Raw genomic sequence first — 26,125 nt, 5'->3', positions numbered from 1 at the left:
GCATTATCCTGCTGAAGAGTGGCATCACGTTACGTTAGAGGTGACACATGATGAATCGCACCATTGTGCCATAAAAGTTAATCGCTAGCAGCCACAACCTGAAGCCCTGCCCGATGACTCCTCAAATGCCAAGAGTGCAACGCCAGTGCCTCTCCAAAACACTGGAAGAGCGGGACACCTCGACACGTCTCCACGATACTGGTTGGCGGTGCTCACCTGTGGCGGTGCAGAACCAGAGCTCAACGCTGGACAGGGTGCGCCGCCATTCGTCAGCAGCCCACGCTTGTGTGTCACAACACCACTGGTTGTGTTGTGGTGTTAGTGGCGGCCTACACAGGGTATCGTAATTCCTTGTCTGGCTGCAGCTAGTCGCTGACCAGTGGTGCGAGGTGACACAGAACACTGCAAGGAACCAATTAGTTGTTCCCGGTTGACAGGGCTTACGATCTGCTCGGTGCACAGTGCGGCCGTCCTCTTCGATGGCGGTCAGCTGTAGTAGACCGGAGCCTTGACGACGAATGTGCAGTCCGACATTGGGCCACTGTCGCATCCGAATGCCTTACAAATATGGATACCGGACATTTCAATCATTCGATCAAATGGAGATCCACAGTGAGCCCCATTTCAATCTGTCAGGTGCTGATAACGCTGACCCACACGTGTACGCTGCATCTCCTTTACAGTGATCACTCGATATGTGACTCTGATCACTCCCCTTATGTACCCTATGAGGCAAGGTAGAGACACTGAAAACGAAAAACACTAACGCACTCTGGCAGCTGTTCTACCTGTCTGAAACATTCATCAGGAAGGAATTATCCAAATGAAATGGACAAATGGTTTCAATCTCAGAAAAATGGATTATTTGTTAAACAGAAAGAGCTTTAGAAAGTGAGAAAGGCAGTAACGCGTTGGCCTACCTTTGGCCCTTGTGCAAGCAGTGGTATGGCGTGACGTTGACTGATGTTGTCGGATGTCTTCCTGAAGGATTTCTTGCCAGATTCTGTGCCCTTGGCGCATACAACGTCAAAATCCTGATCTGGTTGGTGTACTAAGCCGATAATACTCCAGGCAAATGCCAGAATGGTTCCTTTGAAAGGTCACCACCGATTACCATCCAAATCTTTGACACAATCCGAGTTCGTGCTCCGTCTGTAATCACCTCGTCGTGGACAGGATGGTAAACACTAACCTCTTCCTCCTGCTCGAGTCAATGAGATTGCAGGCCGAGTGGACGCGCCCTAGACAGTGTTGGACTGTCGACCGCCATTCGACCCGAAATCTGGGAGCGATGGTGTGGGGCGCCGCTTCTTTCCACTGCAGGCCTCCTTTGGTTGCCGTCTGTCGCACTCTTACAGCACACCGGTTCGTCCAGGACATGCTACGCCTGCTTTTGTTGACCTTCATGGCAACCCAGCCTGGGCTTACACTTCAGCAAGACAATTGCCACTCGCACACGGCGGGAGTTTCTACTGCTTGTCCTCGCACTTGCCAAACCTTACCTTCTCTTCATCGGATCTCCCCACACTTGAGAACGTCTCCCGAATGCAAGTCCAGTGTCCTAACCACTGCGCCACCTCGCTCGGTCACATTGACTGGAGTAGAATTGTCTTCAGTGATGACTGAGCCGGAATGACCAGTGAACCAGCGAAGACGTGTGTGGAGATCCCCGAGACAGCACTGGGATACAAACCTGGTTGTCGCCTGGGAGTTGATAGTCTGGGGAACCATTTCATGTCATAGCAGGACCCCTTTGGTTGTCATCCGCGGCACCCTTGAAACAAAGCGGTACGTCGATGGTGCTCTACTCCTCGTTTAATGTCTCTTTGTGGCAAGACATCCTGGGCTTACATTTTAGCAAGATAATGCCCGCCCTCGCACGCTGGGGGTTTCTACTGCTTGTCTCCATTCTTGTCAAATTCTACGACCTTAGTCAGCAAGACCACTGGAGCTCTCCCCAATTTAGAATGTTTGGAGCCTAGTGGACAGAGTCGTCCAACAAACTTGGTATTTTGACCATCTAACTCGTCAATAGGATAGAATATGCACGATATACCTCAGGAGGACGTGCAATAACTCTGTCAATCACTGCCAAATCGAATAAATGCTTGCGCAAGGGGAAACGCGTTATTCACTTGCTGAATTTGCAAAGTTCTTGCTCTCGAATTCGTCACCCAATTTTCCTGAAGTGGTAATAATTAGTTTGTCTGTACATGTAGGAGTACACCACATCTACCGATGTTCGTCCGGTTCGAATAATACCTTCGTGGTGCGTCGTTATTTTGTGTTAGAGTGTAATTTACATTTCCACTGACGGGATACACGTGCACGGAGTAACAGTGAGATTCGACCGTACCATCTGGGTGCTCGGTTGTTTTTGTCAGGTAGTGGCGCACTACGAGGTCCTGTGCCCTTTCTTCTGTTACGAATGTCTTCAGTGAAGTGCCAGCAATGCCTTCCAGATGGATGACTACAGGTGATTTCTGCGGTAGCTGACTGCAGTATCGTAGTAACAGTGGTGTAGGCTGTACTGTAGGGACATATTGTGATTCTGTAGTATCAGGCACTTACAGTTGGGACAACTCTGCCGCACGTGCGGCTCTAGGCGCTGCAGTCTGGAACCGCGCGACCGCTACGGCCGCAGGTTCGAATCCTGCCTCGGGCATGGATGTGTGTGATGTCCTTAGGTTAGTTAGGTTTAAGTAGTTCTAAGTTCTAGAGTACTGATGACCTCAGAAGTTGAGTCCCATTGTGCTCAGAGCCATTTGAACCATTTTTTGAACTCTGCCGCAGGTGTGGGCGTGGCTGTGGCTGTGGCTGTCGGAGGGCGGCCGGTGCTGGGAGCAGCCGCGGCTGCCGCCCACGCCCGCGGGGGCGGAGGTGCTGATGGCGACGCTGGGCGGCACGCGCTCCCACACGGCGCCCTTCCTGGCGCTGGGCCGGCAGCTGGCGCGCAGGGGGCACCGCGTCACGCTGCTCAGCGCCTTCCCGCCGCCGCCCGGGGAGGAGACGCCGGGCGTGCGACAGGTGCGTGCCGCGCCTACCGTAGGCTGCCGTAGGCTACCGGGAATAACAGCCGACTACGGTAGTTTTCCATGTAGCTTTGTTCATTCAAGATTGTACCCACGTTAACTCTACCTTGAGTGTGTTGCATACCTATTCGGGCGTTACCTCATAACGATCGCTATCTTTACATATGTGATCCGAGTCTTGCTGGAGTTCCCTAAAAACCGTATGTGGTGAACTGTCTAGAGATAGAGTGAAAATTCATTGAACAAATGTATTATACTAGAACTAACATGTGATTACATTTTCTCGCAATTTGGGTGCATAGACCCTGAGAAATCAGTACCCAGAACAGCCACCTCTAGCCGTAATAACGGCCTTGATAAGCCTGGGCATTGAGCCAAATAGAGCTTGGATGCTGTGTACAGGTACAGCTGCCCATGCAGCTTCAACACGATACCACAGTTCATCAAGAGTAGTGACTGGCGTGTTGTGACGAGTTAGTTGCTCGGCCACCATTGACCAGACGTTTTCAGTTGCTGAGAGATCTGGACAGTGTGCTGGCCAGGGCAGCAGTCGAACATTTTCTGTACCCAGAAAGGCCCATACAGGACCTGCGACATGCGATCGTGCATTATCCTGCTGAAATGTAGGGTTTCGCAGGGATCGATTGAAGGGTACAGCCACGGGTCGTAACACATCTGAAATGTAACGTCCACTGTTCAAAGTGCCGTCAATGCGAACAAGAGGCAACCGAGACGTGTAACCAATGGCACCCCATACCATCACGCCGCGTGATACGCCAGTATGGCGATGACGAATACACGCTTCCAATGTGCGTTCACCGCGATGTCGCCAAACACGGATGCGACCATCATGATGCTGTAAATAGAACCTGGATTCATTAGAAAAAATGACGTTTTGCAATTCGTGCACCCAGATTCGTCGTTGAGTACATCATCACAGGCGCTCCTGTCTGTGATGCAGCGTCAAGGGTAACCGCAGCCACGGTCTCCGAGCTGATAGTCCATGCTGCTGCAAACGTCATCGAACTGTTCGTGCAGATGGTTGTCGTCTTGCAAACGTCCCCATCTGTTGACTCAGCGATCGAGACGTGTCTGCACGATCCGTTACAGCCATGCGGATAAGATGCCTTAATCGCGATAGGCTACAATCCGACCTTTATCAAAGTCGGAAACGTGATGGCACGCATTCCTCCTCCATACAAGAGGTATTTCGCAGACACAGATGAACGTGATGTGAAACTTCCACAGATATTACGTGTACAGTAGAAACAAAAATGAAAGTGTTTACATAGGAAAACATTTCTTTTTATAATATAAAAATAATTACATTAATTTGAAAACGAAGGTAAACAAAGCTATGGATTCACTTCTTGGTCCTGTGGAACGTGAAATTTTCATAGACCATAATTTCGAACAAATTTTCTTATACAAAGACATACTGAATTGCAAAAATAAGTACTGGTTGAAATATGTCGATCATGTGCTGTGTTTGAGAACAATAGATATATTACTTCAGCATTTAAACTCACAACTTCTTGTTGTTGCGGTCTTCAGTCCAGAGACTGGTTTGATGCAGCTCTCCATGCTACTCTATCCTGTGCAAGCTGCTTCAACTCCCAGTAATTACTGCAACCTACATCCTTCTGAATCTGCTTAATGTATTCATCTCTTGGTCTCTCTATACGATTTTTACCCTCCACGCTGCCCTCCAACGCTAAATTTGTGATCATTTGGTGCCTCAGAACATGCCCTACCAACCGGTCCCTTCTTCTTGTCAAGTTGAGCCACAAATCCCTCTTCTCCCCTATTCTATTCTCATTAGTTACGTGATCTACCCATCTGATCTTCAGCATTCTTCTGTAGCACCGCATTTCGAAAGCTTCTATTCTCTTCTTGTCCAAACTATTTATCGTCCATGTTTCACTTCCATACATGGGCACACTCCATACAAATACTTTCAGAAACGACTTCCTGACACTTAAATCAATACTCGATGTTAACAAATTTCTCTTCTTCAGAAACGCTTTCCTTGCCATTGCCAGTCTACATTTTATATCCTCTCTACTTCGACCATCATCAGTTATTTTGCTCCCCACATAGCAAAACTCCTTTACTACTTTAAGTGTCTCATTTCCTAATGTAATTCTCTCAGCATCACCCGACTTAATTCGGCTGCATTCCATTATCCTCGTTTTGATTTATTTCATGTTCATCTTATACCCTACTTTAAGGCACTGTCCATTCCATTCAACTGCTCTTCCAAGTCCTTTGCTGTCTCTGACAGAATTACGATTTCATCGCCGAACCTCAAAGTTTTTATTTCTTCTCCATGGATTTTAATACCTACTCCGAATTTTCCTTTTGTTTCCTTTACTGCTTGCTCAATATACAATTTTCACATCTAGGAACACCTGCTTTCTTTGGCATTGGAATTATTATATTCTTCTTGAAGTCTGAGGGTATTTCGCCTGTCTCATACATCTTGCTCACCAGATGGTAGAGTTTTGTTAGGCCTGGCTCTCCCAAGGCTGTCGGTAGTTCTAATGGAATGTCCCGGGGCCTTGTTTCGACTTAGGTCTTTCAGTGCTCTGCCAAACTCTTACTCTTCACGCAGTTTCATATGTCCTATTTCATCTTCATCTACATTCTCTTCCATTTCCACAATATTGTCCTCAAGAACATCGCCCTTGTACAGACCCTCTAAATACTCCTTCCACCCTTCTGCTTTCCCTTCTTTGCTTAGAACTGCGTTTCCATCTGAACTCTTGATATTCATACAGGTGGCTTTCTTTTCTCCAAAGGTCTCTTTTTCGGATGAGTCCAGGTTCTGTTTACAGCATCATGATGATCGCATCCGTGTTTGGCGACATCGCGGTGAACGCAGATTGGAGGCGTGTATTCGTCATCGCCATACTGGCGTATCACGCGGCGTGATGGTACGGGGTGCCATTGGTTACGCGTCTCGGGCACCTCTTGTTCGCATTGACGGCACTTTGAATAGTGGACGTTACATTTCAGATGTGTTACGACCCGCGGCTCAACCCTTCATTCGACCACTGCGAAACACATTTCAGCAGGATAATGCACGGCCGCATGTTGCAGGTCCTGTACGGGCTTTTCTGGATACAGAAAGTGTTCGACTGCTGCCCTGACCAGCACATTCTACAGATCTCTCACCAATTGAAAACCTCTGGTCAGTGGTGGCCGAGCAACTGGCTCGTCACAACACGCCAGTCACTACTTTTGATGAACTGTGGTATCGTGTTGAAGCTGCATGTGCAGCTGTACGTGCACACGCCATCCAAGCTCTGTTTGACCCAATGCCCAGGCGTATCAAAACCGTTAATACGGCCAGACTTGGTTGTTCTAGGTACTGATTTCTCAGGATCTATGCACCCAAATTGCGGGAAAATGTAATCATATGTCAGTTCCAGTAGAATATATTTGTCCAATGAATACCGGTTTATCGTCTGCATTTCTTCTTGGTGTAGCAATTTTAGTGGCCAGTAGTGTAAGTGACTTGTATTTACAGTTACGACATGTTCGAGTGTGCTGTGTTGTGTTCTCCTCGCAGCTGAACCCGGAGCCGCTGGTGCGCTACGTGTCGGAGCTGACGCGCGGCTGGGACCTGCTGGGGGCGCGCGCCAGGGGTGACCAGCCCGTGCCGCCCTGGGAGGCCGTGCGCTTCGGCCTGCAGGTGCGTCGCCGCGTGCAGCAGCGCGGGGGGCCGCGAACAGCAGGGGCCGGGGGCTCTGGGAGGGGGGCGGTCCCTGGGGGGCGTGGTCTTGTTAGAGGGGTCTGACAGAGCACAGTCCCCGGGAACTACTCAGGTCCTTGGCAGTTTGAGATGCTCTTCAATGTATTCCACGTAGTGTGCCAAGTGCACGAGATGGACGAAATACCCCCGACGAATGTAATAAATCCTATTATAATTAAAGCCGGCTCTGACAAGCGTGAGTATTACCGAACTACCGCATCAGTAAGTCAATTTACAAAATACTCCACGAATTATTTACAGAGGAATGGAAATACTAGAAGAAACAATCAGTTTGCGATCCGAAGAAATCTGGGAACACGAGAGGCGGTACTGATTCTACGACTTACTAGATGATTAAGGAAAGCCGAGCCTACGTTTATAGCATTTGTTGATTTAGAGACAGCTTTAGAATACTCCCCCTGAAATCCTGCAGATAGCACGGATAAAATTGACGAAGCAGATTGTTATTTACAACGTGTACAAAAGCTGGAGTCCGTGGCCTACAAATCCCTGTTGACAACTATAGTTCTTCCTCGGGAGGGGAACTTGAATGCGTGATTGGATTTACCTGAAGTTTAGCTCGTCAGATTTTGTCTAAAGACCACACACACACAGACAGTTCCTTTTATGACCGTCTCGACTGTCCAGTGTCCTAGGAGACCCACTAGATGTGTTCCAGGTAAATTTGAGTAGCTGAACTTGGATTTCACCAATGGAACTGAGTAGCACAAAATACTTGTTCTCTTATTTATTTAAGGACAACAGTTTATCGCTGTCACTTCAGCGGCAGCCTAGCTACCGGACAAAGTTAAAGTCTCGCTCAAAATTTGCGAAAAACTGTTCTAGCTGCTCCTCAGTCTGGCCACACTTCGCGACACGACTTTACTCCTCTGACACGATGAGCCTGGGGTAAGCATTACAAGCCGAGGAAAACCCAGTTAAAGCCCAAAGCTCTATCAGTTCAACTACACCGAAATCGTTTAAATCGCGGAATGCTCTCGATGAAAAGCAAAGTTCGGAAACACTGCTCCGTATAAAACCGATCGGTCTGGGCTCTCCACAGTCCACACTCAACAGCGAAACGGGAACGTCTGCACTGTGTTGAGTCGTCAGGTCACTAGAACAGCACAGAAATGTCAAATCTCCCGAGAGTCCGCGATCGAAGATCACTATTACCTCGAAACAGCATCTTGTGCACCATTTGGAGTCCCTGACTGAAATCTCCAAGTGCTCTCGACACTACTTCCAGAATAAACTAGAATATCTCCTGCATACCTTCAAATTGTTCTGCCATTGGCTGACTGACTATGTGCCCCTCCCATCATGTCATTTCACCATAGTGCTATGCAGTGAGATATAAATTTGTGCAGCTACAGACGAACCGACCGCCTTTAACAGCTACCCGAGTATCCGGCTGTGCAGCTACAGACGAACCGACCGCCTTTAACAGCTACCCGAGTATCCGGCTGTGCAGCTACAGACGAACCGACCGCCTTTAACAGCTACCCGAGTATCCGGCTGTACAGCTACAGACGAACCGACCGCCTTTAACAGCTACCCGAGTATCCGGCTGTGCAGCTACAGACGAACCGACCGCCTTTAACAGCTACCCGAGTATCCGGCTGTGCAGCTACAGACGAACCGACCGCCTTTAACAGCTACCCGAGTATCCGGCTGTGCAGCTACAGACGAACCGACCGCCTTTAACAGCTACCCGAGTATCCGGCTGTGCAGCTACAGACGAACCGACTGCCTTTAACAGCTACCCGAGTATCCGGCTGTGCAGCTACAGACGAACCGACCGCCTTTAACAGCTACCCGAGTATCCGGCTGTGCAGCTACAGACGAACCGACCGCCTTTAATAGCTACCCGAGTATCCGGCTTTTCGCTGGTTTGCAGGAGGAGGAGGAGGACGAGGTTAGTGTTCAGGATTCCGTCAACAATGGGATCATTAGACAAGGAGCCACTCTGGCATTTCTCTAAAGCGATTTAGGGAAATGATCGAAAACCCAAATCCTCCCGAATACGGGTCCGGTGTGCCGACTATTGCGCCACCTCGTTCGGTACGGATTTGTTTCGGTTGTACTAGGCTACTTCTCCCTCCCCTCTCTGTCCCCCTCCTACACCCCCACTCTCTGTCCGTCTCTCTCTCTCTCTCTCTCTCTCTCTCTCTGTCTCTCTCTCTCTCTGTCTCTCTGTCTCTCTCTCTTTCTCTCTGTCCATCTACTAGTCTACTACTCTGTCTCTCACTGCCACCTGCTCGTCCCCCTCTGTACATCTCGTCATGTCCGTCTCCTCTTTTCCCTCTCTCTATCTTCTGCTCTCCCCTTTCTCCGTCCTTCTCCTGCTCCCACTCTCTCTGTCAATCTCGTCCTTCCCCCGTACCTCCGGAACTGTGTGTCCTGCAGTAATACAACTCTGTAGGTACATTCGACAGCATATGTGCATACTGTCTGCTAAATGTGTGCCGAATAGAGAAAGAACCAATAAATTTAAGACAGTAAGTGATGTGTGTACCAAGTTTGGTAGAAGTCGGTCCAGTGGTTTCGGACGAGATCCTGAACATACACTCCTGGAAATTGAAATAAGAACACCGTGAATTCATTGTCCCAGGAAGGGGAAACTTTATTGACACATTCCTGGGGTCAGATACATCACATGATCACACTGACAGAACCACAGGCACATAGACACAGGCAACAGAGCATGCACAATGTCGGCACTAGTACAGTGTATATCCACCTTTCGCAGCAATGCAGGCTGCTATTCTCCCATGGAGACGATCGTAGAGATGCTGGATGTAGTCCTGTGGAACGGCTTGCCATGCCATTTCCACCTGGCGCCTCAGTTGGACCAGCGTTCGTGCTGGACGTGCAGACCGCGTGAGACGACGCTTCATCCAGTCCCAAACATGCTCAATGGGGGACAGATCCGGGGATCTTGCTGGCCAGGGTAGTTGACTTACACCTTCTAGAGCACGTTGGGTGGCACGGGATACATGCGGACGTGCATTGTCCTGTTGGAACAGCAAGTTCCCTTGCCGGTCTAGGAATGGTAGAACGATGGGTTCGATGACGGTTTGGATGTACCGTGCACTATTCAGTGTCCCCTCGACGATCACCAGTGGTGTACGGCCAGTGTAGGAGATCGCTCCCCACACCATGATGCCGGGTGTTGGCCCTGTGTGCCTCGGTCGTATGCAGTCCTGATTGTGGCGCTCACCTGCACGGCGCCAAACACGCATACGACCATCATTGGCACCAAGGCAGAAGCGACTCTCATCGCTGAAGACGACACGTCTCCATTCGTCCCTCCATTCACGCCTGTCGCGACACCACTGGAGGCGGGCTGCACGATGTTGGGGCGTGAGCGGAAGACGGCCTAACGGTGTGCGGGACCGTAGCCCAGCTTCATGGAGACGGTTGCGAATGGTCCTCGCCGATACCCCAGGAGCAGCAGTGTCCCTAATTTGCTGGGAAGTGGTGGTGCGGTCCCCTACGGCACTGCATAGGATCCTACGGTCTTGGCGTGCATCCGTGCGTCGCTGCGGTCCGGTCCCAGGTCGACGGGCACGTGCACCTTCCGCCGACCACTGGCGACAACATCGATGTACTGTGGAGACCTCACGCCCCACGTGTTGAGCAATTCGGCGGTACGTCCACCCGGCCTCCCGCATGCCCACTATACGCCCTCGCTCAAAGTCCGTCAACTGCACATACGGTTCACGTCCACGCTGTCGCGGCATGCTACCAGTGTTAAAGACTGCGATGGAGCTCCGTATGCCACGGCAAACTGGCTGACACTGACGGCGGCGGTGCACAAATGCTGCGCAGCTAGCGCCATTCGACGGCCAACACCACGGTTCCTGGTGTGTCCGCTGTGCCGTGCGTGTGATCATTGCTTGTACAGCCCTCTCGCAGTGTCCGGAGCAAGTATGGTGGGTCTGACACACCGGTGTCAATGTGTTCTTTTTTCCATTTCCAGGAGTGTATATACAAACACTATTGTTTAGAAAAAATGGAACACAGAGAGCGAGAGATGTGATCACAGTGAACTTCATTCCTCCGGTTAGGGACATGACTCTACACAAATGATTAGCATTTAAAGACTTGTACATGCACTGCGACAGTAGGAATTCAGTACAGAGTAGCGTTCTGCAATCAGAGCCGCTAGATGCCGCGGCACGGAATAAAACAGCTCCTGAATATGCTGCTTTGGAATAGTCTGCCTCGCGGTTTGTAGGCGCGTCCACAGAGCATCAGCTGTGGTTGCAGGAGGACCTGAATGAAGTAGTTGCCGACCGACCGAATCCCAGACATGTTGGAAGGGTGTCAGCCGAACGGGCAGGCTGGGGAAGGAGTGGTACCCGTCATTAATCGCCGTATGCGGCCGGGTGTTGTCCTGCCGGTATATGGCATTTGAAACGGCCTGCAGGGGCGGCAGTGCCTCGGGCTGTAAAACCTCCCGGATACGGCGCTAGCTGTTCAGGTCGCCCTCAAGACTTAGGTGGCGAGATTGCTTCTTACGGTGCTCCAGACCGTGACACTCGGCATTCGTCGGCTATGCTGCTCAACACTCCAGTCTGCCACGGCGGCCATCGCTGCAGTATGAGTTGGAGCGCGACTCGTCCGAACGCAGTGTGCACCCCTGGTGGTTTCTGGTCGATAGAAACTGACGCAATGGCGGGTGTGCCACCAGGTCGGCTCGCAGAGGACGGAGTCGAACGAACCGTCGAAGCAGACGTGTCCACGCCCGTTTCAGTGCTACATCGTCGCGCCGAGACTGTGCACGCTTTTCTGGCAGACAATTCGGCGGTCATTTCGCGCTCTGGTCACGCTGTGTCGTCCAGCACTCTGTCTGAGCTGTGAGCGGCCCCCTCCTCTCCTCTCCGCCTCACTGCTGAAGCAGCGAGCCCTGCACGAGCCGCAGTGCGACCCGCCTCCCAGAGACCGACCGTTCCGCCACTCAAAAGCCGACACTGCACCCTGTGATGTCCGCCAGCCATACTGGTACTTGGTTACATCTTTCGACTTCGTATGATGGCTCAGCACCGACAGAGCGTTGTGTAACACTGACTTGTCCGGTCATGCGAAGGAGGCTGCTGTTGAGCTTTCGTGCACACTGCGTCCCAGCCACGTAATCAGCTATTAATCAGTTAATGTGGTTCCGCTGTTCCACACGAACTCTTATCTTGAGGTGTTCTCGACCTTTTCTACTAGTACTCTACATTCTAGAAACATTAATACATATACAGGGTGTTACAAAAAGGTACGGCCAAACTTTCAGGAAACATTCCTCGCAAACAAATAAAGAAAAGATGTTATCTGGACATGTGTCCGGAAACACTTAATTTCCATGTCAGAGCTCATTTTAGTTTCGTCAGTATGTACTGTACTTCCTCGATTCACCGCCAGTTGGCCCAATTAAAGGAAGGTAATGTTGACTTCGGTGCTTGTGTTAACATGCGACTCATTGCTCTACAGTACTAGTGTCAAGCACATCAGTACGTAGCATCAACGGGTTAGTGTTCAACGTGGTTTTGCGGTCAGTGCAATGTTTACAAATGCGGAGTTGGCAGATGCCCATTTGATGTATGGATTAGCACGGGGCAATAGCCGTGGCGCGGTACGTTTATATCGAGACAGATTTGCAGAACTAAGGTGTCCCGACAGGAAGACGTTCGAATCAATTGATCGGCGTCTTAGGGAGCACGGAACATTCCAGCCTATGACTCGCGACTGGGGAAGACCTATAACGACGAGGACACCTGCAATGGACGAGGCAATTCTTCGTGCAGTTGACGATAACCCTAATGTCAGCGCCAGAGAAGTTGCTGCTGTACAAGGTAACGTTGACCACGTCACTGTATAGAGAGTGCTACGGGAGAACCAGTTGTTTCCGTACCATGTACAGCGTGTGCAGGTACTATCAGCAGCTGATAGCAGCTGATTGGCCTCCACGGGTACACTTCTGCGAATAGTTCATCCAACAATATGTAAATCCTCATTTCAGTGCAAATGTTCTCTTTACGGATGAGGCTTCATTCCAACGTGATCAAATTGTTAATTTTCAGACAACATCCGTGGGCTGACGAGAATCCGCACGCAATTGTGCAATCACGTCATCAACACAGATTTTCTGTGGGCAAGCATTGTTGGTTATGACTTGATTGGGCCCCATGTTCTTCCACCTACGCTCAATGGAGCACGTTATCATGATTTCATACGGCATACTCTACCTGTGCTGCTAGAACATCTGCCTTTACAAGTACGACACAACACGTGGTTCATGCACGATGGAGCTCCTGCACATTTCAGTCCAAGTGTTAGTACGGTTCTCAACAATAGATTCGGTACCGATGGATTGGTAGACGCGGACCAATTCCATGGCCTCCACGCTCTCCTGACCTCAACCCTGTTGACTTTCATTTATGGGGGCATTTGAAAGCTCTTGTCTACGCAACCCCGCTACCAAATGTAGAGACTCTTCGGGCTCATATTGTGGACGGCTGTGATACAATACGCCGTTCTCCAGGGCTGCATCAGCGCATCAGGGATTCCATGCGACGGAGGGTGGATGCATGTATCCTCGCTAACGGAGGACATTTTACACATTTCCTGTAACAAAGTGTATGAAGTCACGCTGGTACGTTCTGTTGCTGTTTGTTTCCATTCCATGATTAATGTGATGTGAAGAGAAGTAATAAAATGAGCTCTAACATGGAAAGCAAGCGTTTCCGGACACATGTCCACATAACATATTTTCTTACTTTGTGTGTGAGGAATGTTTCCTGAAAGTTTGGCCGTACCTTTTTGTAACACCCTGTATTCACACGTATACACATACATGCTTACATACATTTTGTAAGTTATATTAATATTTTGTGTGCTGCGTTGAAGTTAACAGTGAAAACCCCATAAAAATCCGTCTAGTAGTTTTGGAGAGTAGCATGTTCAACGACAAACAGGACGATTTCACATACAATTTTTTAGTACGGATTGCACTTAAATGCTGATTTTAATTATACTAAACGCTATATATTTATTAGAACTAATTTCTCATAAAACTTAAATTATATCGAATTACTTCTTTAACGTGAGTTAATTTCGTCTCAGAATTAAATATCTAAGTGGTCAGCAAAGTTCACTGGTAGAAGTTGCCATTCATCTCTCGACTTGATCAGGCAGTTGAGTGAAAACGAAAAAGGGAATGCTATTTGCGCCGCCATTTCTTAACTTTACGTGGGTTGTCGGTCTCTGCAAGAACCAGAGATATGCACAACGTATCTTTTGAAAGAGACGCAAGACAGGCCGACTCTCTGGCGACCGGCCCTTCTGTGCCGCTCAGCAGATACGCGGCCCACAGCCCACGTGTCCGAAGCACGCTGCCGGCTTTCTGCGGAAGTGTGCGACCTTCTGGAGCATGTCAGCAGACAGCGCCCCCGCTTTATTTTCTTTTATTTGCAACGTGCTCCATTAAAACGTGTATGTATTGTGTCTGCTTGTTGTTGTTGTTGTTGATGATGATGATGATGATGATGATGCGCCACACGCCCTCACATCGTGAGGCACTGCGGAGAGGTTTCGTACTTAAACCAGGAAATTGCCGGCCAAATGAGGGCGGTGCAAATTTTTTTCCCTCACAAGCGTACGTTAGGACCTCAGCCACGGAGGCGGGTGAAAAATGGTTCAAATGGCTCTGAGAACTATGGGACTCAACATCTTAGGTCATAAGTCCCCTACAACTTAGAGCTACTTAAACCTAACTAACCTAAGGACATCACACACATCCATGCCCGAGGCAGGATTCGAACCTGCGACCGTAGCAGTCCCGCGGTTCCGGACTGCAGCGCCAGAACCGCTAGACCACCGCGGCCGGCTGGAGGCGGGAGACAACGCCACTATCCGAAAATTACCTCGAGCAATTAAACAGAGAACCGATTCGTGCGGATAATAACTTCGACCTACTGACGACAAACAGACCCGAACTTTTCAACTCTGTAAGCGCAGAACAGGGAATCAGTGATCATAAGGCCATTGCAGCATCCCTGAATGTGGAAGTAAATAGGAATATAAAAAAAGGGAGCAAGGTTTATCTGTTTAGCAAGAGTAACAGGAGGCAGATTTCAGACTACCTAACAGATCAAAACGAAAATTTCTGTTCCGACACTGACAATGTCGAGTGTTTATGGAAAAAGTTCAAGGCAATCGTAAAATGCGTTTTAGACAGGTACGTGCCGAGTAAAACTGTGAGGGACGGGAAAAACCCACCGTGGTTCAACAACAAAGTTAGGAAACTACTGCGAAAGCAAAGAGAGCTTCACTGCAAGTTTAAACGCAGCCAAAACCCCTCAGACAAATAGAAGTTAAACGATGTCAAAGTTAGCTAAGGAGGGCTATGTGTGAAGCGTTCAGTGAATTCGAAAGTAAAATTCTATGTACCGACTTGACAGAAAATCCTAGGAAGTTCTGGTCTTACGTTAAATCAGTAAGTGGATCGAAACAGCATATCCAGACATTCTGGGATGATGATGGCATTGAAACAGAGGATGACACGCGTAAAGCTGAAATACTAAACACCTTTTTCCAAAGCTCTTTCACCGAGGAAGACCCCACTGCAGTTCCTTCTCTAAATCCTCGCACAAACGAAAAAATGGCGGACATCGAAATAAGTGTCCAAGGAATAGAAAAGCAACTGGAATCACTCAACAGAGGAAAGTCCACTGGACCTGACGGAATACCAATTCGATTCTACACAGAGTACGCGAAAGAAATTGCCCCCCTTCTAACAGCCGTGTACCGCAAGTCTCCTGTGCCCGCCGGCGCGCGCAGCTCGCAGGCGCAGCAGCTCCGCCGCAGGGCCGGCGCCACGACACGGCGTCCAGAGTGCTGGCCGCTCCACCTCTCAAGTCGAAGGAAGAGTAGAGGGGGCGGGGAATAACGCGGCGTTCTACAGTCTCCCTAATGTCAAGCAATCTGTACGTCGAACGAGCGCTGAACGAAACCGAGGCGACATGTGGAGAGGAACGTAGAACTCACGGAGAATAAGTAAACCGTTTGAAGTTCGCCATTCAGATTGAAGTTCTGTCGAAGATGGCAACGGAAGTTAAATGGAATATACAGTTACATGTGCTTTGTAAATAAAATCGACTTTTCTTGCTGCCACTTCATTTATTTCTCTCGGACGCGTTTCGCCTTTTTCTTGCTCTAGGGCATCTTCACTGGGATTTATAACGGTACAGTTTTATTATTTTTAGATTATCAAACGTCGCATTTTTTATGTAATTAAGTAATTAGTTATAGTTTTCTGGCATTTGCGTTTCCTCTCATCCGGTCTGGAGGCTGCACTACTACTTTATTTTCGAAATATAACCACAATTTTGTATTCCGAACTTTCTCACACTCTCCACCATGTTTCTCCTTCTTAGTGGTGTACTGTTATTCTTTTGCCACTACATATAACTATTTGTTCGAACCCTGTGCTTTTAAGAACGTAAATATTGTAACTTCATTATGTGTTTCCCCCTCTTTTGTTTGTTACCTGCGTGTTGCCAACTTAACGAAGTATATTTTCAAAACCAACTTCTATTCATGATGTTTGTATCTGTATGTGTGTGTGTGTGTGTGTGTGTGTGTGTGTGTGTATACGTGCGTGAGAGAGAGACAGAGAGAGAAAGAGAGAGAGAGAAACATCATGGTTTTGAACATAAACTTCATTAAGTTGTGTAAACAAACCAACGAGGAGGAAACACATAATCAAGTTACAATATTTACGTTGTTTAAAGCACACTATTCGAACAAACAGCTATATCTAGTGGCAAAGGAATAACAAAACACCACAAAAAAGGACAAACATGGTGAACAGTGTGAAAAAGTTCGCAATGCAAAGTTATGCCTATGTTTCGAAAATAAAGAGGTAGTGCGATCTCCAGACCAGATGAGAGGAAACGAAGAATCACAGAAAACTATAACTAATTACTTAATTACATAAAAAATGTTACGTGAACGGTTTGATAATCTATAAATAACGAAACTGTATCGTTATAAATCACACTCAAGATGCCCTAGAGCAAGAAAAAGGCGATCCTCGTCTGGAAAAAAATAAATTGAGTTGCAGCAAGAAAAGTCGGTTTTCTTTACAAAACAAGTATTCCAGTGCTTGCTGCGGACGGTGGCCACGCAAACAAACTTGGAATGTATAGTAATTTGAAAAGGGGTTGCAAGAAGAAGAACAAAAGTAAAGCATGTGTAATGGAATGCAGTCGAATTAAATCAGGCAATGCTGAGGGAACTAGATAAGGAAATGAGAAAGTAAAAGTAGTGGATCACTTTTGCTGTTCAGGGAGCAAAATGACTGATTATGGCCGAAGTGGAAAAGTAGAGTGGCGAGAAAAGTTTTCTGAAAAAGAAAACATTTTAACGTACGATGTAAATTTAAGTATTAGGAACTCTCTTCTAAAGTTGCTTCGCGTATAGCCTTGTATCTGGACGATGATCAGTTCAGACAAAAAGAGAATAGAAATACTTGAAACATTGTGGCGATCTAACCTTCAGCATTATTCTCTAGCACATGGAGTACTTAGTGAGGAGCTACTGATTCGAATTGGGATGGAAGGAAATTCGTGGTATATTTTAAGCAGAAGGATCGACTGGTGCATAGCACACATCCTGAGGCATTAAGGAATCATCTGTGTGGTGATGCACAGAAATGTAAGGGGTAAAACTTGTAGGCGGGAAAGCTAGGCATGACTAGGAAGGTTGAAGTGGATGTAAGGTGCAGTAGTTATGTGGAATTGAAGAGACTTGCACAGGACAGGCTAGAGTGAAGAGCTGGCCTTCTAACTGAAGACCACAACAACCACAAAAACAACAACAACGGGATCGAATACTTTAATTAGACGCCATCTCACAAGCGCTGCCTGCCTCTGCTGAGGGGAAGGCAAGCCAACTTGCTGCCTGGTTGGCGGGGTTGCGTCACACCCAGGGGCCACACGTCGGTTTGGAAGTTGATTATTTAGATCGTGCTGAAAAGTGTCGAAAATTATGATGACGTGAGTTATGTTGTAAGCCCACCCACATCGCACAGAGGCAAACTGAAGGCCGCTCCGTACCCGCGATGTCGAAGTCGTACAGTGTAGCGATGGCACGGCAGATTCATCGTACGGAGCCCTAGCCACACTCATTCTTCACATGCGCCATTCGTGAATGGAAGAGGAGAAGGGAGGGGGGGGGGAGCAAGACAGTGCTGCTAGAAGTACCCTCCGCGAAGTACAGATGTAGAATCTGATGGGTGGTGAGAGACGTATAAGGGCTGCGGCACAGCACCGCTATCCCTGTACAGTTGGCCTGTGACTGGCTGTACTACTAAAACCCGCAAAAGTAATGGCGCACAGTTGAACTTGGCTAAATACAAGAAATAGCTATCAAAAGTCACTCAGAAATTAAATCATCACAGAAAAACATTCGGCAGTTGGCAACACCTGAGACAGCGATACAAAATACCATAGCGGAAGAACGGTTGTGCAATTTTTGTGAGCCGCAGACAAGTGTCTGTAGCGATGAAAGCAGAAAAACTCCCTCTTCCCCAGGAGACAAGTCATTACCACCGTAGCGTGGTGTCAACCCTCGCTGTAACTAGCGAAACATAGCGAGTCACAGACTGCAATAGTAAATGGAACGTACCGCACGTTGCCGTATATCAGACGTTTTCACGCCTTCTCATCTTTGAACCCCACAATGCGCTGCTTTTAGCACCGCCAACAGGTGCCTGATGGCGAGAGGTGACAGCTGACAGATCGGAGCAATCTCTTCAGTGATATGATGAACGGACTGTGGTCTTGCATTTTCATGCGAAACAAGAACATCCGTCATAGCTTTTGTCGGGAGAACACGCTAAAGACGTGCTTCAACGTGTCCGAGGTTTCTGACGTCTCGGACAGAATTTTTTGTGCATTCTTGGTGCAAAATTTCGACCACTATCACACCGTCTGCATCCCAGAATACTGTAACCATCACTTCCCCAACCGATCGGACAGTTTTCAACTTTTTCTTCTTCGGTGAGTTTCTGTGGTGCCATTCCACTGAATGCCTATTTGATTCTGGTTCCAAAAGAACAGCGCTGACATCCACTGTTGCGTCACCGTACACATTTTCAATGTTTCATGAATGCGAACGGCCGCTTCATCTCCTGATTTCAACAATTCTATCACAGGACGCTGTCTAATACGAACATCGATGTCGGACATTTTGCAAGGACTGCAGTACTCGGAAAAGCACTGATGTTTCACTTAAGAAACTTTATTTAAGAAGAAAGAAAATACAAGTCTTTCCTTTTTCGCTGATCCCCTATTGACACTAAACTGAAAATTACGGAGTAATAAATTATGTCGTCTCGAATGACTCGTAAAGATGCTGAGAATTGTAGAAAACGCAGTCAGGACAAGTCTCGCGTCGAAAGGAATCCAAGAAGCCTAAAATACCCAGAGCCGAGAGAATGCGGGAGATATGGCGGCGTCGAAAAGGAATTGCAGGAACGGCGCCAAGCGGTTACGTACGGTTCGCCAGCGGCAGTCCAGAGGTATACGGAACGCGTGCACGCTTCGTCGGAAGGCGGTACAGGGAATAACAGCGGTAGGGCAGACGTAGATTTTATATCGACATATTCACGAAAAACGGAAAGACAGAACTTTGTTTTCTGAGAAAGGTCATCAGTTGCTGTTGTCAGTATGGCACAACAGTCCATTCGTCCTACGCAGCGGAAAGGAAAAAGACAACGAGTAAATGAGATGAACTACTTACCTTATTACAGACGTAAAAGCTATTTTTTTCCATTTTCGAAAGACGTTGAAATAGTGTCCATGACGTTTTGCGCATTTCTTACCGAGACAGAATTACAGATCTTCTCGGGACTGAGATGAAGTGAAACTGCAGGCCGAAATTCGCCAGAGGTACGGATCAAACATGTGTAGAAATATGGGTGACATGTTAAATATACGTATGAAACGTGTTACGTGTGGGTGTAAAACGTACGTACATATTTAGTTACTGTGGCCTTAAGTATACGCCCCTCTATCCCTGCAACTTTGGACGCGAATGTTACGTTTATGGAAACAGTGCTGTAAGTCTTTCTCTGTGAGCTCCTCGAAGACGCGTGCCGCTTTTTCTTTCACTGTTTTAACGGTCTGCCGTTATTTTGTTCTACTGCAGATTTGATCTTGTGGAATAGATAAGTCACATGGTGTTAGGTCAGGTGCATAACGTGGACACTCATAACACCGGGACGCTGTACTTCTCTAGAAACCTCTTAACACACAATGCAGTTAGAGCCGGTGCGTTGTCTCGATGCAGAACCCTTGACTTGTTCCTGCACAATTCTGGCCGCTTTTTCCGTATTTCCTCACGGAGGTGAGGAATAACCGGAAGCCAGTAATGTTGATTGATAGTATGAGGTTCAAAAACCCATTGAAGATAAATTGCATAAATATAAAGAAAACCATAATCCTTTGTAATATCGATTTGCTCATTCGAACTTTTTTCGCTCGCGGTCTTTCCATTGCACGGATTGACAGTTTCCAGATCATAAGTGAAAAACCACGATTCGGCACATGTTATCACTCTCTCTGGGTCTTAGGATCTTTTTCAGTCGTATTCAGAGTATCAGTACATACATTTTTGCAACCTTGTTTTTTTTCAGTTGTAGGATTTTCGGCACCAGTTTCGCACACACTTTTCTCACGTCAAACTGGTTATGTAAAATCTGCCTTCCGCGTTCTTTGTCAATTCCTGCAGTTTTAGCAATCGATCGAGTACTCGACCGATCTTCGTATCGAATCAGATTACCTACTTTTCTGACATTCTCATCGGTGTTTGATGCTCAAGGGTCTCTTGGGCGTGAATCAATGTTAACATCTTCTCGACCGTCTTGGAAACCACTGATCTATCCAAAAACTCGTATACCTGAGAAAAAGTCTTCGCTACACACTTCTTTCAGTGAAAGACAGATTTCAGTAGCAGTTTTTTAGAAATTTCACGTGAAACTTCTCGACAGTTCGTTGTTCTTACAATTTTTCCGGCAAGACAAAATAACTGCACTTATACAGACGAAGGCCACGGAAAGAGTGGTTTGTCTACGGACGCCAGTGATGCCGCATCCGACTGAAAAGGCCTCACCCTTCACAGTTACTGGTCTCTCATTTTCGGTGCACGCGTAACTCGCTCTGTGAGAGCGCCACTGCCGTTATTGTACAGCCACGGCTCGTAGGCTTTAGCGGCGTAGTAGCGGCCAGAGAGCTGGTGACGTATTACAGTGAAGCCACTAGTCGGTCGGCTGGAACGAACGCGACTGGGTGCTGGGTAACTGGCAGCGTGTCGGTGGTTTGTCGGCACAACGGCCGGCGTTGTGGGGAACGCGCCACCGTTGTCGCGCGATCGTGTGTGGGAGCGGGGGCGAGTTTATGGGGGCCGCGGTCCGGCCGCACTGGGGTAATCTCGCGAGAGGCGACACGGCTGGGTGCGGGCTGCGGGCTGTGCTGCTGGTCTGAGCCGCTGTCGGCCAGCACTCAGTGGTCGGGAACCGCCGAGTGAGCCGCCGTGCTGCGCCGACACTCGGTGGCGGGCTACCACTGCCCGTGCTGCCCCTCTGTGGCGGATTTTCTCGTCACGCATCCGGTACTTCTGACGTGCCGCTCGGCCGAACACGCCGCCGCCTATTAAACGCGCCCCGACAGATCCGCCTAACTATTTGTGGTGCTGTATAATCAGCCCGTGACAGAGCCGCCGCGTCTAGCGTACAGTTTTACCGCGGCGCTGGGATTCGCGATTTTCCAGAGCACCGCCTCGCGGACCGAATCCCACTCGGGCCGCCCTCCGACCAGTGGTGGCCGGACGCTGCCGCTGAGCAACGCACACGCACACCGCGTCCCGTGGCTGGAGGCAGCGGCTCGCCCACAGCTGACGCTGAGGCCCCCCGGTCTCACGCCTGGCGCGTCTCCAAACCTCACTGCCCCTGCTCGACCGCCCTATCATTATACTGCCTCCAGTACCAGTCCTATTGCCGGCCGGAGTGCCCGAGCGGTTCTAGGCGCTTCAGTCTGGTCAGTTCAAAAAAATGGCTCTGAGCACTATGGGACTTAACATCTATGGTCATCAGTCCCCTAGAACTTAGAACTACTTAAACCTAACTAACCTAAGGACATCACACACATCCATGCGCGAGGCAGAGAAAATCCCTGACCCCGCCGGGAATCGAACCCGGGAACTCGGGCGCGGGAAGCGAGAACGCTACCGCACGTCCACGAGCTGCGGACACTCTGGTCAGTCTTAGGTGAGTTACCTTTGAGTAGTTCTAAGTTCTAGGGGATTGATGATCACAGATCTTAAGTCGTACAGCAAGACAACGGAGTCTTCTCCCACTTACTGTCTTTCATTTATATCTTGGCGATGTTATCAGGAAATGGCAAAAATTATTACCAAAACACTTAAAAATCAATAGTACTCCTGCAGACATACTGTTCTTTGCGGATGACCCTGTCAATTTAGCTGGAACACAAGGCGATCTACAACGCGCGCCTAACAGATTCGGGTAATCAGTAAATGAGTATAATTAAATACCTGCACGTCAGAAGCAGAAGCGGACAATGTAATCCAGTTAAAACCAACAGTTTAGCAACATAACAAATTCCTTCATCTGTGGTGCGGTACCAGGTAGCGACACCAGTAAGTGAGACGCGCCGTCCCCCGCCGAGACCCCTGCGAGCGTTGTGGCAACAGAACACACACGTAGTTCCGGGTCTCCTGCAGACACGCCTCTGCTGCATCGCTGAGTGGCGCGCTAATTGGGGACGTAGTCCAGAGTTGAAGTACGTAGGACAAAACGTCTGAAGTAGCACCTCTAAATTCTTGCGGTATATTTACAAAATGCCATGTCGTGTCCATCCGTAGAGAAATGGTGCCAAAAACTTGACCGGGCCGCACAGACGCTGTGACGCTGATTGGGAATTACAGAGCTTTGACCGTGCCATTCCCATGTTTCCGGCGAGCTGAAATATCTTGGGGGAAGGGGGGGGGGGGGGATGAGATTTTCCAGCGGTGTGGACGTTCACTCGGCGGTTCTCGTGACAGACAGCGGATTTCTGCCGTCGAGGAACTGGGCGAGTGGCTGAACGTTGTGTACAGACACTTGTTGACAATGTTGAGGAATACAGGGGTCCAAACAAAATGTATCCATGGTTTAAAAAAGTCCATAACTTGCTAACTAATTGAAGTAGTTGTCTCATTTTTGGTGAAAGTGTAGCTTTAAGTCCAACTTAAAGATATCACTGTGGGTGTTCGAAATGGTCACCACTAACATCCACACACAAACGATACCGCCGAACTGCAGCACGAACTACTGACTGCAACGTGTTCAGTTGGACATTTGCACATGAATGTTCGATGGACTCCCGGAGTTCATCCAATGTGCGTGGCTTTTGTCGATAAACGACGTCCTTTAGTGTTCCCCACAGGTAAAAGTCCAGAGGAGTTAGGTCTGGGGCCTACCTCTACGGCCTATCCATCTTCCTGGTAGATTTTCGTCGAGATAGCCCTAACACGATTCTGGTAGTGGGCTGGGGCACCGTCTTGTTGAAAGTAAACTCTTCCATCTCCATACAAGTCACGGGTGGGAGGTAAAATGGATGTCTGAAGCTTCTGAAGGTACACGTCAACGGTAACTCTGCCGTCAAAGAAAAATGGCCCAATCAAGCCCCGGTAAGACAACCCACACCACACATTTACTCCTGGCAAATTCACGGCTTTGTCTACATGGACGTTCGGATTTTCGGCGGTCCAGTAGATGCAACTGTGACGATTTCTGTACCATTGAGTTTGAACTGTGCCTCATCAGACCACACAATCATCTCTGCAAACTCTTCATCTAGGTACAACCAAGAACAAAACACTGACTATGTGGCGACTGTCATCTGGCAAAACAAAACAACGCAAAACAACGCTTGTGTGGCGATTGCAGGCACTACAAACTATTACACTACCAACGATGAGACAACTCCGTCAATTAGTTTGCCAGTTATGGACTTTTAAACAGTGGATACATTTTTTTGGATCCCTCTGTAGTATCGTGTGTTTGAGTCAGTTTGAATCGTAGTTCAGCATTCAATAAAATTTACTTGGCTTATCATAACAACGCGTAACTTACTTTTTCAAATTCCCTCGTCGATGTGTATGAAATTATAACGCAAGAATAGTACTACAGAAATCCCGGTTTGTATGTGACCAACGGAGCAGCGTTTCTAAAACTATGGGAGATATTAGTGATGAAACTGTATACAGTAATGAAACCACCTGGAAGGGTAAAACTACTCTGGCCCCTAACTCGATCTGGGACCTTTGCCCTTCGCGGGACAGTGTTCCAATGCCTCACGAGCCCTTCCTCCCCCCCCCCCCCCCCCACTTTTCCCACCAACCCCCACCACTTCCCTCCAACTCCTTCCGCTCCGCCGGTGACAGCAGAATCAACGTTGTCGTTCTGATGTGAACGATGCAGCTCTTAAACGACATATCGAAATGACTTGGACTGCAGTGATGGCATTTTTAAGGGCCGTAACTAGCTACAAAATTTAAAAAATGGTTCAAATGGCTCTAAGCACTATTGGACTTAACATCTGAGGTCATCAGTCCCCTAGTCTTAGAACTACTTAAACCTAACTAACCTAAGGACATCACACTCATCCATGCCCGAGGCAGGATTCGAAACTGCGACCGTAGCAGCAGCGTGGTTCCAGACTAAAGCGCCTAGAAGCGCTCGGCCACAGCGGCCGGCGCTACAAAATTAGTTTATCGAGAGACAGAGAGAGCAAGATTTTAGCAATTAAATTAAACATATTTAATCTGAATGAAGAAGTAGTACAGAATTACAGGAAAATGGCGTAACAAGGATCGCAAGAAATGAGCACACTGAAGCCACCGCTGAAGTATGAGCCAGAACAAGGTAGAGGGGCACATCGATGTGTGGAATGAAAAGTGGACTGAGCGAAGTACCTGTTGCTGCAGCAAACCAGAGATGGTTTACACCGTGATGTAGATGACTGTGGTGGTGGTGGTCGCTGGCGCCCGTCCACAATAGTAATTTAGGGCTGACCTCAAGACTATGACGACGATGTCTGGCTTCCAAACCACGTCTGAAATCCTGAGTCAGAGTCTCGGCATATTACTGACCACGGTAAAAGGATGTTAGTATTATCTACTGCAGAGCTTTGTTGTTTGCTTTACGGAAGATAAAGAAATGTTACAGCTCAATATGTCGGGTGAAATGAGAGATATATTCACGACAACCACTGAAGATGACGAACTACATCAGTCAAGATGACGAACTACAACAGTCAAGATGACGGTTTACGTAGTCGTTTTTTTTTTAATTTTATACGATTTTTGTGCCATTGACTGTTTTTTCCAAGCTCGCTATAAGTGGAGATGTTACAGGGAGCATTAGCCGAGCGGTCTAGGGAGCCTTGTCACGGTTCGCGTGGCTCCCCCAGTCAGAGTTTCGAGCCCTCCCCTCGGGCAATGGGGTGTGTGTGTGTTGTCCCTTGGCGTAAGTTAGTTTAAGTTAGATTAAGTAGTGAGTAAGTCTAGGTACAGATGACCTTCGCAGTTTGGTCTCATAAAATCTTACCACAAATTTCAAATTACAGGAACATTATCTTCTGGACCATATACAGCCAGACGCTAGGGTGTGTGTGTGTGTGTGTGTGTGTGTGTGTGTGTGTGTGTGTAAAAGCCGGTTAAACTGTACATTATTGAAATGTATTTCTGAAGCATACCAAAATGCAATGCAATGTAAGGGGTAGGACATATCGACCTTTGCGTTTCGTACGCATTTCGTTAAGTTATGCTTAGATTTCCGTTATTTCCGCCAGCACCAGGAATCTAGCGTCTAGCTGCACGTGCTCGAAATCGTAGTTAACAATGCAGTAAATCGTACTAAATCAAAAAAAGCGGCTGTTTGCATATCAAACCTACATAAACCGCCAACAAGAGACATATTTTTTACACAATGAAGCTCCTAGAACGCGGGGAGTGAATGAAATGAAAGTTTCAGTTGGGAGGGTATGTGCATGTTAGCTTGGTAGCACGATCGTAAAGGCCGCGCACTCTTCTTGACTATCTAAGAGCTCGGACGTCCTTTCGTGGTTCAAACATCCGCCCTGTAATAGAGACGTTCCGTAGCCGCGACCTTTCTATTGAACCGGCATACTGGGTGACACTGTCTCGCTACCTCTGAGTGCCATATCATCTGAAGTTCCGTAAATACTGAGTTTAGCCCTAATTTCTATCCCAAGGA

General features: G+C 48.2%; 1 protein-coding gene across 1 annotated transcript in view; it reads left to right on the top strand.

Annotated features, from left to right (window-relative positions):
- The window catches only part of LOC124716886 (UDP-glucuronosyltransferase 2C1-like), a 96,777-nt gene that overhangs the window by 29,657 nt on the left and 40,995 nt on the right, over positions 1-26,125 (top strand). The window contains exons 2-3 of the mRNA XM_047243439.1: positions 2,794-3,027; positions 6,607-6,828. Of these exons, the coding sequence (XP_047099395.1) occupies positions 2,794-3,027; positions 6,607-6,828 (456 nt within the window). The remainder of the gene's footprint in view (positions 1-2,793; positions 3,028-6,606; positions 6,829-26,125) is intronic.

This window comes from Schistocerca piceifrons, chromosome 9 (genome assembly GCF_021461385.2).
Source record: "Schistocerca piceifrons isolate TAMUIC-IGC-003096 chromosome 9, iqSchPice1.1, whole genome shotgun sequence".
NCBI lineage: Eukaryota > Metazoa > Arthropoda > Insecta > Orthoptera > Acrididae > Schistocerca > Schistocerca piceifrons.
Note: the sequence above shows the minus strand (reverse complement) of the source record. Positions and strands in the feature narration are given on the sequence as shown.